This window comes from Montipora capricornis, chromosome 5 (genome assembly GCF_036669925.1).
Source record: "Montipora capricornis isolate CH-2021 chromosome 5, ASM3666992v2, whole genome shotgun sequence".
Lineage (NCBI taxonomy): Eukaryota > Metazoa > Cnidaria > Anthozoa > Scleractinia > Acroporidae > Montipora > Montipora capricornis.
The window spans coordinates 17,317,289-17,332,406 of NC_090887.1; the positions used below are offsets into that span (position 1 = coordinate 17,317,289).

At 37.2% G+C, this 15,118-nt stretch overlaps 1 protein-coding gene across 1 annotated transcript in view; it reads right to left on the reverse strand.

The window, feature by feature from the left end:
• Positions 1–312: 312 nt before the first annotated feature.
• Positions 313–15,118, reverse strand: part of LOC138049714 (mucin-2-like) — a 78,113-nt gene continuing 63,307 nt past the window's right edge. Inside the window, exons 38-43 of the mRNA XM_068896117.1 lie at positions 12,230–12,391; positions 4,938–4,999; positions 4,183–4,241; positions 2,281–2,406; positions 1,785–1,830; positions 313–913 (exon numbers count right to left, since the gene is read on the reverse strand). Of these exons, the coding sequence (XP_068752218.1) occupies positions 468–913; positions 1,785–1,830; positions 2,281–2,406; positions 4,183–4,241; positions 4,938–4,999; positions 12,230–12,391 (901 nt within the window). The 3' untranslated portion in view covers positions 313–467. The remainder of the gene's footprint in view (positions 914–1,784; positions 1,831–2,280; positions 2,407–4,182; positions 4,242–4,937; positions 5,000–12,229; positions 12,392–15,118) is intronic.

Genomic DNA, 15,118 nt, shown 5'->3' on the forward strand with positions numbered 1-15,118 from the left:
ATAAAAAGGCCCAGGTGCGCCGGCTGCAGCCGCGGAGAGAGCGGCCGATTAGTGCGTAGGGGCATGCTCAACAAGGCTGAAAGAAGGGGGGGGGGGGGTCAAACGGTTTCATCATCGCTGTTCAACAAAATCGAACGGATATTGAAGCAAGTGTTGACGCCCTTTGCCCCCCTCCCCTCCCCCGGGCCTTAACTGCGATGATCTTTCCAACTTTCATTTCATTCTATTCCCGAACTTCAAACATATGAAACGTGATTACCGTAATACTATTACGAAGGTCCCAAAATACGCCTCAAGAACAATCAACTCAAACCTTTCAATATAATCATTTATTTGACAATCCCTTCTCGGTGTTACAGTGCAAATTATTTTCTTTCATTTCAAGACAATGAATTCGTAAATTTCATTTAAGATATATAGATAACAACTACCCGTTACTCCCACCCAAATGTTTGCCTTTTGCCTTTTCATGGTGGAAGGGCAAACAACCGCGAAAGTGCTCGACGACGGCGTTTCCTCTTGTCGTCAGCAACTTCATGATTTGTGTCTGGATCCACTGCTATTTCTCCTTCGTGTGATGGGCCGGCCGTGCAGCTAAATTTATCGCACCTGCATTCAGTTATGACACTGAAAGTTGTTTCCCTGGGTATGTTGTCTGAGCAAGTTAGGTTGACCTTCTGTTCTTCCATTATAAACGGCTTGCAGCATTTGCAGTCTGGATTGTATCGGTCGGATCCGTGGGTGGCTATGGCAGATGACATGCAGTTACCCGCGCAAGATGTGATGTCAACTGTTTCAGTTGATTGGCAGGTAACATTCTCTATAGGCTCCATGGTGACGTAATGACCTTTCTTGTGTATCTTGAGCTTGCAACTCTCGCGCTTGTTGATTGGTTCCTTTGGTGTGGACGGAACTGCAGAGTAAACCATAATGAGATAGAAAGGATAAGCATACATTTCTTATGGCTGGTTACTCTCCAGGGTTTTGAAGCAAGCAACCGTGGACAATCTTCCTGTCGGTGTACTTTGGATCAGTGGCTTGATCTGATCGGCGTAATTACAAGTTGAGAAACTAAGTATTTTAAGCAAGAGCCGATACAACGTAGATTTGATTTTAGTAGTGTACTATATTTCCGCTGGCCAAACCAGCCTTCTTGAGGTACAATGAGAGTTTACATTGGATTGCCTCTATGTATATATATATATATAGTAAATGGACGTTAACTTTTTTCCTACAGTCCTTATTCTTTGTCGTTGATTGTTATATGTGAAGAGGTTGATTGAAAATGCCGCGTAAGAAAAAGTTCAGATTGAAAACTGCCGATGAAGAAAAAGCTCTGTTGGAAAAATCCGTGCCAAAATAAACGTGATATGTCGCAAAGTGGTCTTTTGATACTTTTTGCAGAGTGGTAAAATGCAAGGCTGAACAAACAAGCAGCGAACGAAGAAAAATGACTAGGATTATTTCATAAAGATCACAAGTGATCTTAATATAAAGATCACGAGTAAGAAGGCCTCATTGGCTCTTAAAAAGTGTCATCGTTCTTTGACGTCATTGGGAAGATCATTTGGGAAGAATAAATTCATGATGAAGTAGATAACTTGTTGGAATCATGCAGAATAACAAATGGAAGAACTAAACATTGTTTCAGTTATCTTTTCCGTAACTATGATGTTAAACCCTCCTTACTTTTGTAAGGAGTCTGTTGACTGAAGCCCCTGTGTTTGCTTTCTTCGAAATTTTCTAACACTGGGAAAATGTTAAGAGAATGACAGTTAACATACCACATCTAGGGCAGCATTCTACGTCACTTGGGGGTCGGTGATATCCCTAGAAAGAGAGGGGAAACGTATTAATAAAAAATTGTTAAATATTGAGAAGGCTAACTGTTAAAACGTTGAAAAGAGCTGAATAGTAAAAAACGAACAAAATGACCTTAACGGGACAAAACTCCTTGTAGTACCGAAGCGTCAAAGTGGCAAAGCATCACTGAAATGTTCTGATTCAATGCCAGAAAAAGTTCTCTTCATTTGAAAAGAGACTTATTTGGGCTTAACTTGAAAAAACAACAACTGAAAAATACACGGAAATGAATTATCCGATTTCGCTTTTCCTCTTTTCATCTGAGCAACTCAGTAACTTCTTAAGCGAGTGTTAAACTAACTGGTGTAGTGGCTCAGTAAATTATCCTGGCTGACGAGGTAGATGTTTAAGTCACTCAGAAACTGGCTCACTGACTGACTGACTGGGATCAGAGGATCACTTTTCTTTAATACTCACAGGCTCGCATGGACTGCATTTCTCAACGGTAACCACGATCTGTCCAACGTACTTATTAAGACAGTCATTAAAGACGCTTTCGCACTTGACTGTCTTGCAAGGGCCATCTGTCCATTCATCACCAGTCTAGATGTAAAAGATCATTCAAAGTTAAGTTACCTTCATGTTAAAAATAACCACACACAATATGTGTAGGACTGAAATCGTATAAACCTGCTCATGCATCTCGTAATTTATGAGCACGAGAGATGTTTTGAAAGTTTTAAAAAAATAAGAATTTTCAAAACATCAAGAATACCCATAAATCACGAAATGTACGAGCAGGTTCATGCGATTCTAAAATTTTTATAACATACGCAACAAAATTACTCTATCGCGCTGTTTCCATAGCAACTTTCGTATTGCACTAGGTTATGAGCACTTTGTAACATGAGAAATAATTTTCAGTTTTCACATGACGTCACGACCGCCATGTTGGTGCCTCTAAACAAAGAAAAGGCGGCCATATTGGTGCCCCGACCAAATCCTCCGGGAATTTAACTCTATTATTATGCAAACGCATAAATGAAAGGCTGTTTTTTAATCGAGAATCCGTTGACATGCAAAATGAGGTGGACCAATTTTTTAAACAAAGGAGTGGAAGAATAGCTCGCTCAGGGTAACTGGGGGGAGGGGGAAGGGTTGTCTCGGGTTCTCGAGACCATATAAACAGGGCCTAAACTCAATTAAACGTTTTAAGGATTAGAGACACGTAATGTGCAAACGGAGCCAATTATCCTATTTTTAAGAATCTCTAAGTGATCGCTTGTTCGTTTTCTTTCCTAATTCACTCAAAGATGGAAGTATTCATCTCGCAACCACTTTTTAAAGTAAACAATGCAGGGATGCAGGGATGGCGCAGTGGTGAGAGCACTCGCCTCCCATCAATGTGGCCCGGGTTCGATTTCCAGACTCGGCGTCTTATGTGGGTTTAGTTTGTTGGTTCTCAACTCTGCACCGAGAGGTTTTCCCCGGGTACTCCGGTTTCCCCTCTCCTCAAAAACCAACATTTGACTTGATTTACTTTCATTGTTAATTTCAGTTTACAGTGTCCCCAATTAGCGCTCCAGCGCTAGAACGACTAGACACTTAAATAAAGTTCCTTTCCTTTTCTTTCCTTACAAGTTAAGGATCATATTTCCCGTGTATTATCGGGAAGACAAAAGATGAAAGTGAATACGTTTCCAATGGCAACATTAGAGGAGAAATGGTTCTCCCAAGAGCAAATTAGCCGTGTTGAATTATTGATGTGTTTGGGTCTTTTCGGATTATAACACCGGGCAGTGACAGCAACCAAGCATCTGTGAGTGAATATGAAGTTTTTCACGTCAAAACCAAAGAAATGGTCACCGCCTCCTTCCCCTCCCCTCAAAAAATCGTCTCCAACTGATTTTCGCGCGCAAAAAGTGGAGGCCGGCTCCAAACGAGAGGCTACTCAGTCCTGTAAATGGCTACTACATGTACGTATTGTGAACAGTCAACAATTTGTTCACAGCACAAAATAATTTCCGCAAAAGCAAAACGTTCAAGCTACAAGGATTGTCAGGTAATAGATGAATCCTTTGTTTACTTTGTTGAAGCCAGGCCACTGGCACTCTTTTAATTGCAGTGGTGCATTTACACTGTAGTTTGGTTAAGCGTAATATAATTTCATGTGGCCGGCTTGGTGGTGCTATGTCAAAAAGCTCTCGTTGTACTACGCTAAAAAAGCAGAAAGAGCCATAAGTCTGGAGAATTTGTCGAGTGCTAGAACATGTACATGTGGATGCATTGAAAGCAAAACCGAATCAATTTCAGACAAATATTCGTGTAAGCTTAAATGAACCTTAACGGATCACACTAAATGCCCGACGAATGACTTACATGATGTCCTTCAGTCTTGTTGAATCTGTTTTTGTAGATACATTGTGGGCAGACAGATGCTAGGCAAACAGTTCAAAGAAGAAGAAGAAGTTAATCCCAAAGGCAGGAGGAATTATCATACAGCACAATGGACACTATCACGCAACTTTCAATTGTCTCTGCACATCGCTACATAAGGCTATTTACTATACAAGAGTAGCACTTAGCGATAAATGAAAGTCACACACAACCAACCAAACCATTTATGGAAGTCTTCCTTAAAACCCTGATAGTGGAGATAAGATTTAAATTCAATTGCCTCTGATGCCTCAGCAAGAATGAAATGGTAAGCCAAATGCTATTATGGGAAACAATGCATGGGAAATGATCAAGAGGGCAATTCCCTTTAATGGAGGAGAGAAAATGTTTTGAGACAAGTGGTCTGTTTGTCTGTGGATTCCATGATGATGACAAATGCACTGTAAAGAAATGTTGACTGGATGGGTACATTAGCTTGCATTGGTCAGGTGGCACTTCTTTATGACAAGAAACATTTATCAAAGCTAGGGTACATTTACTGAAGGAACAATGTATTAAAGGCATACATTTGAACTTTAGCAGTAAGGAAAGGAAAGCGTGAAAAATTCAGGCTTGAATGGAATTTGTCAGTCCTTCCTTTTCGTTACTGCTAAAGTAGCGTTCATAACTGCGATGATCTCAAAACTTAACTTATCAATCCTTTCCTGCAGCTACTTACAGAACTGAATGTTACTTACAACTTGTTATGTATGATGATGATGTTGAACTTGGTGTTATAGATGATGAGGTAATAGAGCTGCTGGACCTGACAGAAACATAGTAATGTCAGCGTAAAAAAGAAAAACATCAGGATAAATGTTAAAAGCTTAGAAAAATGAATTCTTATCTCAAACCATACTACTGAGGTTTTTTTTTTAAGAGAAAGATGTATTATGAATGATTTTTCCTCAGTATTTAAAGTGCTACTATGATGAAAAAATCAGCTCTGGTTTTTCTTCACATTTATTTGTATTTTCGTTGATTGCTCGATAGGCGGAATTTTTTGTAGTAATTTCAAGGGGAAGCCTATTGATGTTAACTCGACTTTTTTCATTTAATGGTCCGCCATTTATTGGTGCGGTTCCGACTGATAAGCTTTCAGTGATCTGGGTCTAGGAAAAAGTGACATCATTTACTCATTAGCTTCAAAAGGCAGTGTGTGAATGTGGCTTAATTAGTATGCAGAACACGAATTTGACGATCTGAAAGCCAAAAACTCTCGTGCTGCATACTAATTAAGCCACATTCACATACTGCATTTTTAAGCTAGCGAGTAAATGACGTCACTTTCTCCTCGATCCAGGTCACTGAAAGCTTATCAATCGGAACCGCACCAAGTAATGGTGGACCGTTAAATGAAAAAAGTGGAGTTAAAATGAATAGTCTTCCTCTTGAAATTACAATGTTCTTCGTTTTGTAGTACAATGTACTACAATGTAGTACAATGTGTTAAGACAGATAAGTATATCGACACTGATAATAATGTCGAGACTAATGATGATGTGGACACTGACAAAGATGTAGACACTGACCTGTAATTAGCTACACCAAACAAGGAAGTAGGACTTTTTAAATAGGCAACATTATTTTAAGGGAATTTTCTGCTTTTTTAGGGAGAGAAAAGGGTAAGTAAATTATTTTGATAAGTAAACATATGTTTGGGCTATCTTGTAACAGTTGATTTAGCTTTTAACAAAAGACTTTATTAATTAATTTCGTGTGCTGGCATAAGCTTTCAAATTACCTGATGGAGGTTGAAATACTCGATGACGTTGACAGTGATGAGGATGTCAACACCGAGCTGGATGTGGACACACGGTAACTTTGGAATGCCCTGCCACTAGAACTACGTCAAAACACAAATATTTCGAGTTTTAAACGATGTTTAAAGACACATCTTTTTAGTTCTGCTTTTCAATGAACTCAATTTTAGAACAATATTTTGTATTTTTGAATGATAAATTTTTAAAGTCAATTTATTTGTAGTATCACCATTATTGTAATTAGCATTATCTATTACTTTTTAATAATTATTATTGTAAATATCTTTAATTTCTATTCATTGTAATGCGCCCATGATCATTTTATGAAATGGGCGCAGACGAAGTATTAAAAATTATTATTAGCTTAAAAAGGCAGTGTGTGATTGTGGCTTAATTAGTATGCAGAACACGAATTTGACGATCTGAAAGCCAAAAACTCTCGTGTTGCATACTAATTAAGCCACATTCACATACTGCATTTTTAAGCTAGCGAGTAAATGACGTCACTTTCTCCTCGATTCAGGTCACTGAAAGCTTATCAATCGGAACTGCACCAAGTAATTGTGGACCATTAAATGAAAAAAGTGGAGTTAAAATGAATAGTCTTCCTCTTGAAATTACTACAAAAAATTCTGCCTATTGAGCAATCAACGCAAATACATTTGTACCTTCAAAATGTAAAGAAAAAGGAGAGCTGATTTTGTCATTGTGGTAGCTCTTTAAATGTGTAGCTATGCTGTGCATTATGATCTGACTATCTGTACATGTACTTTGTGATGGGCTACAGCTGTACTTTCTGAGTAAATCAAAACCATCTGAAATTATTTTTGACTTCAGTGGTGCCCTGTGCTATACTTTCCACTTACGTCTTAAAATGCACGTACATCTGTAATTAGATGCATGGGCAAATTTTTGACATCCAACACAAAATGTTCCTTTAAGTCTAAGCATTTGCTACCTGTTTCTAGCAATAAGGTACTGTACATGTGAGGGGTAGCGTTATTTTTTATTAATCTTTAGTTGAGGACCACAATTCAGGGTACACTTTGTGACGTTAATTGCCTGTATTCCCTAATGTGAGTGACACTTATCAAAATCATTGTTCATCTAACTACATGGACATATCTGATACTTTCTGAGTAAATCAAAACCATCCATAACTATTTTTTTGGCTTCAGTGGTGCCCTGTGATATCTCACACATACAACTGTTTCCAGGTATTTGGTAGTGACAGAGTTCCTCATATTATGGACCTATACACACCAATAAAATTATAGTAATAACAATTATTTCCAATATTTGTTGTTGAAACCCCACCTACAATGGAAAACTAAAATTGACGAAATGCTTTTGACGACATCCGCTGTAATCTTTTGTAATTAGCAAACGAAACTGACTAAAGTTTGCTTTCGCAGCTGTTGGAATTAGAAACAGAAACACTGTGGAAAGGATGGAGCACAACTTCAATAATACCTTGTTGTTATACTTGTCAGGGTACTGGTTGATGTAGATGTTGATAGAGAACTTGAGGAAGATGTACTAGATAACAAATGACAAAGAGGTGTTTAGACAAATAAAGTCAACACCAATGTTCTTCGATAATAATTAGTTCATTAGTTTTTTTTACTTCTACCGTGGTCTAGTATCTTGTGATGTGAATCAGGATGCTACAACTCCATAGACCTTATTCATAAATGACGATAAATTTATTATGCTTTTGTCCAATTGCAAATTAGCCAACCAACCCTCGTCTTAGAGCAAGAGTCCTTTTCAACTCACTGTATGGTATCGAGACTTGGTAGGCTAATTTACACTTGGACAAAAGAATTATAAATTCACCCCCATTTATGAATAAGGTCTATTACTCCTACTATACAGTGTTTTTAACATTTTCATGACAAATTACCACACTATGTTGTAAAATGAGAACATTCTCTTTTATTTCTCCATACCAGTTTTTTTCAAATCAATCTATTGTATAGGTACTGATGATTTTGAGACAAAAATAACATTTACCTTCTAAGAATTGAAAGTGCCCATAACCCCAAAATATTTTTTCGCTAAAATAAATCTTTGCACCTGTTCGAAACGCATTGCGGCCATTTTTTGCTTTTTCTAACAAATCCTGCCATTTTATAGGCTTCAAAAGTTGCGAAACACCAAGCATCTTTTGTTCACAACCGAGTCAGAAGGGGAGTGGGTCTATTCCTGTTTTGACGTCACAAACTGATTTACATTGCATTAAATCTTTGTAAACATGTATGCAAAGTAGATTGTGACGTCAAAATAGGACTAGACCCACTCCCCTTCTGACTTGGTCGTGAACAAAAGATGTTTCGATTTTCGCAACTTTCGAAGCCTATAAAACGGCAGGATTTGTTAGAGAAAGGAAAAAATGGCCGCAATGCGTTTCGAACAGGTGCAAAAATTCATTTTAGCAAAAAAAAACATTTTGCGGTTATGGACACTTTAACCCTTTAGCAAACTTTTGTGCTCACAGTATTGTTTTTAAATTACCTAGAGGAAGTTGAAATGCTAGATGAGGTTGATTGTGATGATGGTGTTAAGACAGATAAGTATATCGACACTGATAATAATGTCGAGACCAATGATGATGTGGACACTGACAAAAATGTAGACACTGACCTGTAATTAGCTACACCAAACAAGGAAGTAGGACTTTTTAAATAGGCAACATTATTTTAAGGGAATTTTCTGCTTTTTTAGGAAGAGAAAAGGGTAAGTAAATTATTTTAATAAGTAAACATATGTTTGGGCTATCTTGTAACAGTTGATTTAGCTTTTAACAAAAGACTTTATTAATTAATTTCGTGTGCTGGCATAAACTTTCAAATTACCTGATGGAGGTTGAAATACTTGATGACGTTGACACTGATGAGGATGTCGACACCGAGCTGGACGTGGACACACTACAAAAGCATTACATGTATATTAATCTTTCGATCTGCTGAAGTAATAAGGAAGCAGGATTTTGTTTTTACAGGCGACAGTGTTTTAAGGGCATTTTGTGCTTCTTAAATAAGAGAAAAGTATTAATTTTGATAACTAAACATATTTTAGAGATAAGTTTGCTTAAGTACCTTGAGGAAGATGTAGTGGACGCCCTTGTGGTGGTTCGTGTCGAATAACTTGAAGAGCTTGAAAGGGAGGATGATGACACAGAAGTGGAGTAGCTGAAATGAAATTGTGGGAGAATTAAAATTGTCAAATTGTTTCTAAGAGTATGCAATTCTTGATGAAAATACTAATGCCCTTGTGGAAAACCTGTTTTTGGCAATAACTTTATAGTGTTAGCTTGAGGTAAATATTTCCCTGTTGCAAAGAAAACGTGCAAATAAAAGGATTGTATGTTTTTCATATAGGTACTGTACATGAAAGTAATATATAATCCTTTCAGAAACGACAGCAATTAAAACGTTTTACTATTTTCAGTCTAGAAACATATGGCATTATATAAGCTTTCTGTAAATAAGTTTAACTTGGTTGCAATTACGTAGAGGAACTTGAAAGGCTAGATGATGTGGACAGTGAGGATGATGAAGACACTGACGAAGATGTTGAGACCGAGCTGGACGTGGACACACTAAAAAAGCATTATATTACTGGATCAGTGTGCTAAAGTAATAAATAAGTAGAAGATTTTGATTGGTGACAATGTTTAAAAAGGATTTGTTCACATATTCTAGAGATGAAATTACTTGAGTACCTTGAGGAAGATGTGGTGGTTGGTGTCGAATAACTTGAAGACGTTGAACGGGACGATGACGACACAGAACTGGAGTAGCTGAGAGGAAATTGTGATAGATACACAGTCAAATCGTCTCTAAGAGTATGAAGTTCTTAATGAAAATACCAGTGTCCTTGAATGCAGGGGACTCTATGTTTGGGCTATCTTGTAACAGTTGCTTTAGCTTCAAAGAAAAGACTTTATTAATTAATTTCGTGTGCTGTCATAAACTTTGAAATTACCTGGTGGAGGTTGAAATGCCTGATGACGTTGACACTGACGAGGATGTCGACACCGAGCTAGACGTGGACACACTACAAAAGCATAACATGTATATTAATCTTTCGGTCTGCTAAAGTAATAAGGGAGTAGGATTTTGTTTTTTATAGGCAACCATGTTATAAGGGTATTTTGTGCTTCTTAAATTAGAGAAAAGTATTAAATTTCATAAGTAAACATATTGTAGAGATCAGTTTGCTTAAGTACCTTGAGGAAGATGTTGTGGACACAGTTGTGGTTGTTGGTGTCGAATAACTTGAAGAGCTTGAACGGGAGGATGATGACACAGAACTGGAGTAGCTGAAATGAAATTGTGGGAGGATTAGACAGTCAAAGTCTTTCTAAAAGTATGCAGTTCTTGATGAAAATACTAATGTCCTTGTGGAGAACTTGCATTTGGCAATAGCTTTATAATGTTAGCTTGAGGGAAATCTTTCCCTCTTGCAAAGAAAGCGTGCAAATTATAGGATTGTATTTTTTCATATAGGTACTGTACATGAAAGTAATATATAATCCTTTCAGAAACGACAGCAATTAATACGTTTTACTATTCTCAGTCTAGAAACATATGGCATTATAATAGCTTTCTGTAAATTAGTGTAACTTGTTTGCAATTACCTAGAGGAACTTGAAAGGCTAGATGAGGTCGATTGTGAGGATGATGTTGAGACAGACGATGATGTTGATACTGACGAAGTTGTAGACACTGACGACGATGTCGAGACCGATGATGATGTAGACACTGACGATGATGTCGACACTGAACTGGACGTGGAGACACTGACATGAGAGAAAACACTTTTTAATGATAGGTTATCATAGTATTAAAGATCATGAATGTTCCCTACAAGGTTGTAGTGAATTTAAAAATGTGTTTAGGGTTGTGTAAAGTTGATTTGTAGTGTTTTTTTCTAAAGTTAAAGGAAAAGAAGATGGAATCTTTTCAGAATGACAGCACTAAAAACGTTTAAAAGTAGAACATATATCATTATAGCAGCTTTCTGTAACTTAGTGTAAATTGTTTGCAATTACCTAGAGGAAGTGGAAATGCTAGATGAGGTCGATTGTGACGATGATGTCGACACCGACGATGATGTGGACAGTGAGGATGATGTAGACACTGACGAAGATGTTGAGACTGAGCTGGACGTGGACACACTAAAAAAGCATTATATTACTGGATCAGTGTGCTAAAGTAATAAATAAGTAGAAGATTTTGATTGGTGACAATGTTTAAAAAGGATTTGTTCATATATTTTAGAGATGAATCTGCTTGAGTACCTTGAGGAAGATGTGGTGGTTGGTGTCGAATAACTTGAAGACGTTGAACGGGACGATGACGACACAGAACTGGAGTAGCTGAGAGGAAATTGTGATAGATACACAGTCAAATCGTCTCTAAGAGTATAAAGTTCTTAATGAAAATACCAGTGTCCTTGAATGCAGGGGATTCTATGTTTGGGCTATCTTGTAACAGTTGGTTTAGCTTTAAAGAAAAGACTTTATTAATTAATTTCGTGTGCTGGCATAAACTTTGAAATTACCTGGTGGAGGTTGAAATGCTTGATGACGTTGACACTGACGAGGATGTCGACACCGAGCTAGACGTGGACACACTACAAAAGCACAACATGTATATTAATCTTTCGGTCTGCTAAAGTAATAAGGAAGTAGGGTTTTGTTTTTATAGGCAACCATGTTTTAAGGGTAATTTGTGCTTCTTAAATGAGAGAAAAGTATTAATTTTGATAATTAAGTAAACATATTTTAAAGTTCAGTTTGCTTAAGTACCTTGAGGAAGATGTAGTGGACACAGTTGTGGTTGTTGGTGTCGAATAACTTGAAGAGCTTGAAAGGGAGGATGATGACACAGAACTGGAGTAGCTGAAATGAAATTGTGGGAGGATTAGACAGTCAAAGTCTTTCTAAGAGTATGCAGTTCTTGATGAAAATACTAATGTCCTTGTGGAGAACTTGCGTTTGGCAATAGCTTTATAATGTTAGCTTGAGGTAAATCTTTCCCTCTTGCAAAGAAAGCGTGCAAATTATAGGATTGTATTTTTTCATATAGGTACTGTACATGAAAGTAATATATAATCCTTTCAGAAACGACAGCAATTAATACGTTTTACTATTCTCAGTCTAGAAACATGGCATTATAATAGCTTTCTGTAAATTAGTGTAACTTGTTTGCAATTACCTAGAGGAAGTTGAAAGGCTAGATGAGGTCGATTGTGAGGATGATGTTGAGACAGACGATGATGTTGATACTGACGAAGTTGTAGACACTGACGACGATGTCGAGACCGATGATGATGTAGACACTGACGATGATGTCGACACTGAACTGGACGTGGAGACACTGACATGAGAGAAAACACTTTTTAATGATAGGTTATCATAGTATTAAAGATCATGAATGTTCCCTACAAGGTTGTAGTGAATTTAAAAATGTGTTTAGGGTTGTGTAAAGTTGATTTGTAGTGTTTTTTTCTAAAGTTAAAGGAAAAGAAGATGGAATCTTTTCAGAATGACAGCACTAAAAACGTTTAAAAGTAGAACATATCTCATTATAGCAGCTTTCTGTAACTTAGTGTAAATTGTTTGCAATTACGTAGAGGAAGTGGAAATGCTAGATGAGGTCGATTGTGACGATGATTTCGACACCGACGATGATGTGGACAGTGAGGATGATGTAGACACTGACGAAGATGTTGAGACCGAGCTGGACGTGGACACACTAAAAAAGCATTATATTACTGGATCAGTGTGCTAAAGTAATAAATAAGTAGAAGATTTTGATTGGTGACAATGTTTAAAAAGGATTTGTTCATATATTTTAGAGATGAATTTGCTTGAGTACCTTGAGGAAGATGTGGTGGTTGGTGTCGAATAACTTGAAGACGTTGAACGGGACGATGACGACACAGAACTGGAGTAGCTGAGAGGAAATTGTGATAGATACACAGTCAAATCGTCTCTAAGAGTATGAAGTTCTTAATGAAAATACCAGTGTCCTTGAATGCAGGGGATTCTATGTTTGGGCTATATTGTAACAGTTGGTTTAGTTTTAAAGAAAAGACTTTATTAATTAATTTCGTGTGCTGGCATAAACCTTGAAATTACCTGGTGGAGGTTGAAATGCTTGATGACGTTGACACTGACGAGGATGTCGACACCGAGCTAGACGTTGACACACTACAAAAGCACAACATGTATATTAATCTTTCGGTCTGCTAAAGTAATAAGGAAGTAGGGTTTTGTTTTTATAGGCAACCATGTTTTAAGGGTAATTTGTGCTTCTTAAATGAGAGAAAAGTATTAATTTTGATAATTAAGTAAACTTATTTTACAGTTCAGTTTGCTTAAGTACCTTGAGGAAGATGTAGTGGACACAGTTGTGGTTGTTGGTGTCGAATAACTTGAAGAGCTTGAAAAGGAGGATGATGACACAGAACTGGAGTAGCTGAAATGAAATTGTGGGAGGATTAGACAGTCAAAGTCTTTCTAAGAGTATGCAGTTCTTGATGAAAATACTAATGTCCTTGTGGAGAACTTGCGTTTGGCAATAGCTTTATAATGTTAGCTTTAGGTAAATCTTTCCCTCTTGCAAAGAAAGCGTGCAAATTATAGGATTGTATGTTTTCATATAGGTACTGTACATGAAAGTAATATATAATCCTTTAAGAAACGACAGCAATTAATACGTTTTACTATTCTCATTCTAGAAACATATGGCATTATAATAGCTTTCTGTAAATTAGTGTAACTTGTTTGCAATTACCTAGAGGAACTTGAAAGGCTAGATGAGGTCGATTGTGAGGATGATGTTGAGACAGACGATGATGTTGATACTGACGAAGTTGTAGACACTGACGACGATGTCGAGACCGATGATGATGTAGACACTGACGATGATGTCGACACTGAACTGGACGTGGAGACACTGACATGAGAGAAAACACTTTTTAATGATAGGTTATCATAGTATTAAAGATCATGAATGTTCCCTACAAGGTTGTAGTGAATTTAAAAATGTGTTTAGGGTTGTGTAAAGTTGATTTGTAGTGTTTTTTTCTAAAGTTAAAGGAAAAGAAGATGGAATCTTTTCAGAATGACAGCACTAAAAACGTTTAAAAGTAGAACATATCTCATTATAGCAGCTTTCTGTAACTTAGTGTAAATTGTTTGCAATTACCTAGAGGAAGTGGAAATGCTAGATGAGGTGGATTGTGACGATGATTTCGACACCGACGATGATGTGGACAGTGAGGATGATGTAGACACTGACGAAGATGTTAAGACCGAGCTGGACGTGGACACACTAAAAAAGCATTATATTACTGGATCAGTGTGCTAAAGTAATAAATAAGTAGAAGATTTTGATTGGTGACAATGTTTAAAAAGGATTTGTTCATATATTTTAGAGATGAATTTGCTTAAGTACCTTGAGGAAGATGTGGTGGTTGGTGTCGAATAACTTGAAGACGTTGAACGGGACGATGACGACACAGAACTGGAGTAGCTGAGAGGAAATTGTGATAGATACACAGTCAAATCGTCTCTAAGAGTATGAAGTTCTTAATGAAAATACCAGTGTCCTTGAATGCAGGGGATTCTATGTTTGGGCTATATTTTAACAGTTGGTTTAGTTTTAAAGAAAAGACTTTATTAATTAATTTCGTGTGCTGGCATAAACTTTGAAATTACCTGGTGGAGGTTGAAATGCTTGATGACGTTGACACTGACGAGGATGTCGACACCGAGCTAGACGTTGACACACTACAAAAGCATAACATGTATATTAATCTTTCGGTCTGCTAAAGTAATAAGGAGGTAGGGTTTTGTTTTTATAGGCAACCATGTTTTAAGGGTATTTTGTGCTTCTTAAATGAGAGAAAAGTATTAATTTTGATAAGGAAACATATTTTAGAGATCAGTTTGCTTAAGTACCTTGAGGAAGATGTTGTGGACACAGTTGTGGTTGTTGGTGTCGAATAACTTGAAGAGCTTGAACGGGAGGATGATGACACAGAACTGGAGTAGCTGAAATGAAATTGTGGGAGGATTAGACAGTCAAAGTCTTTCT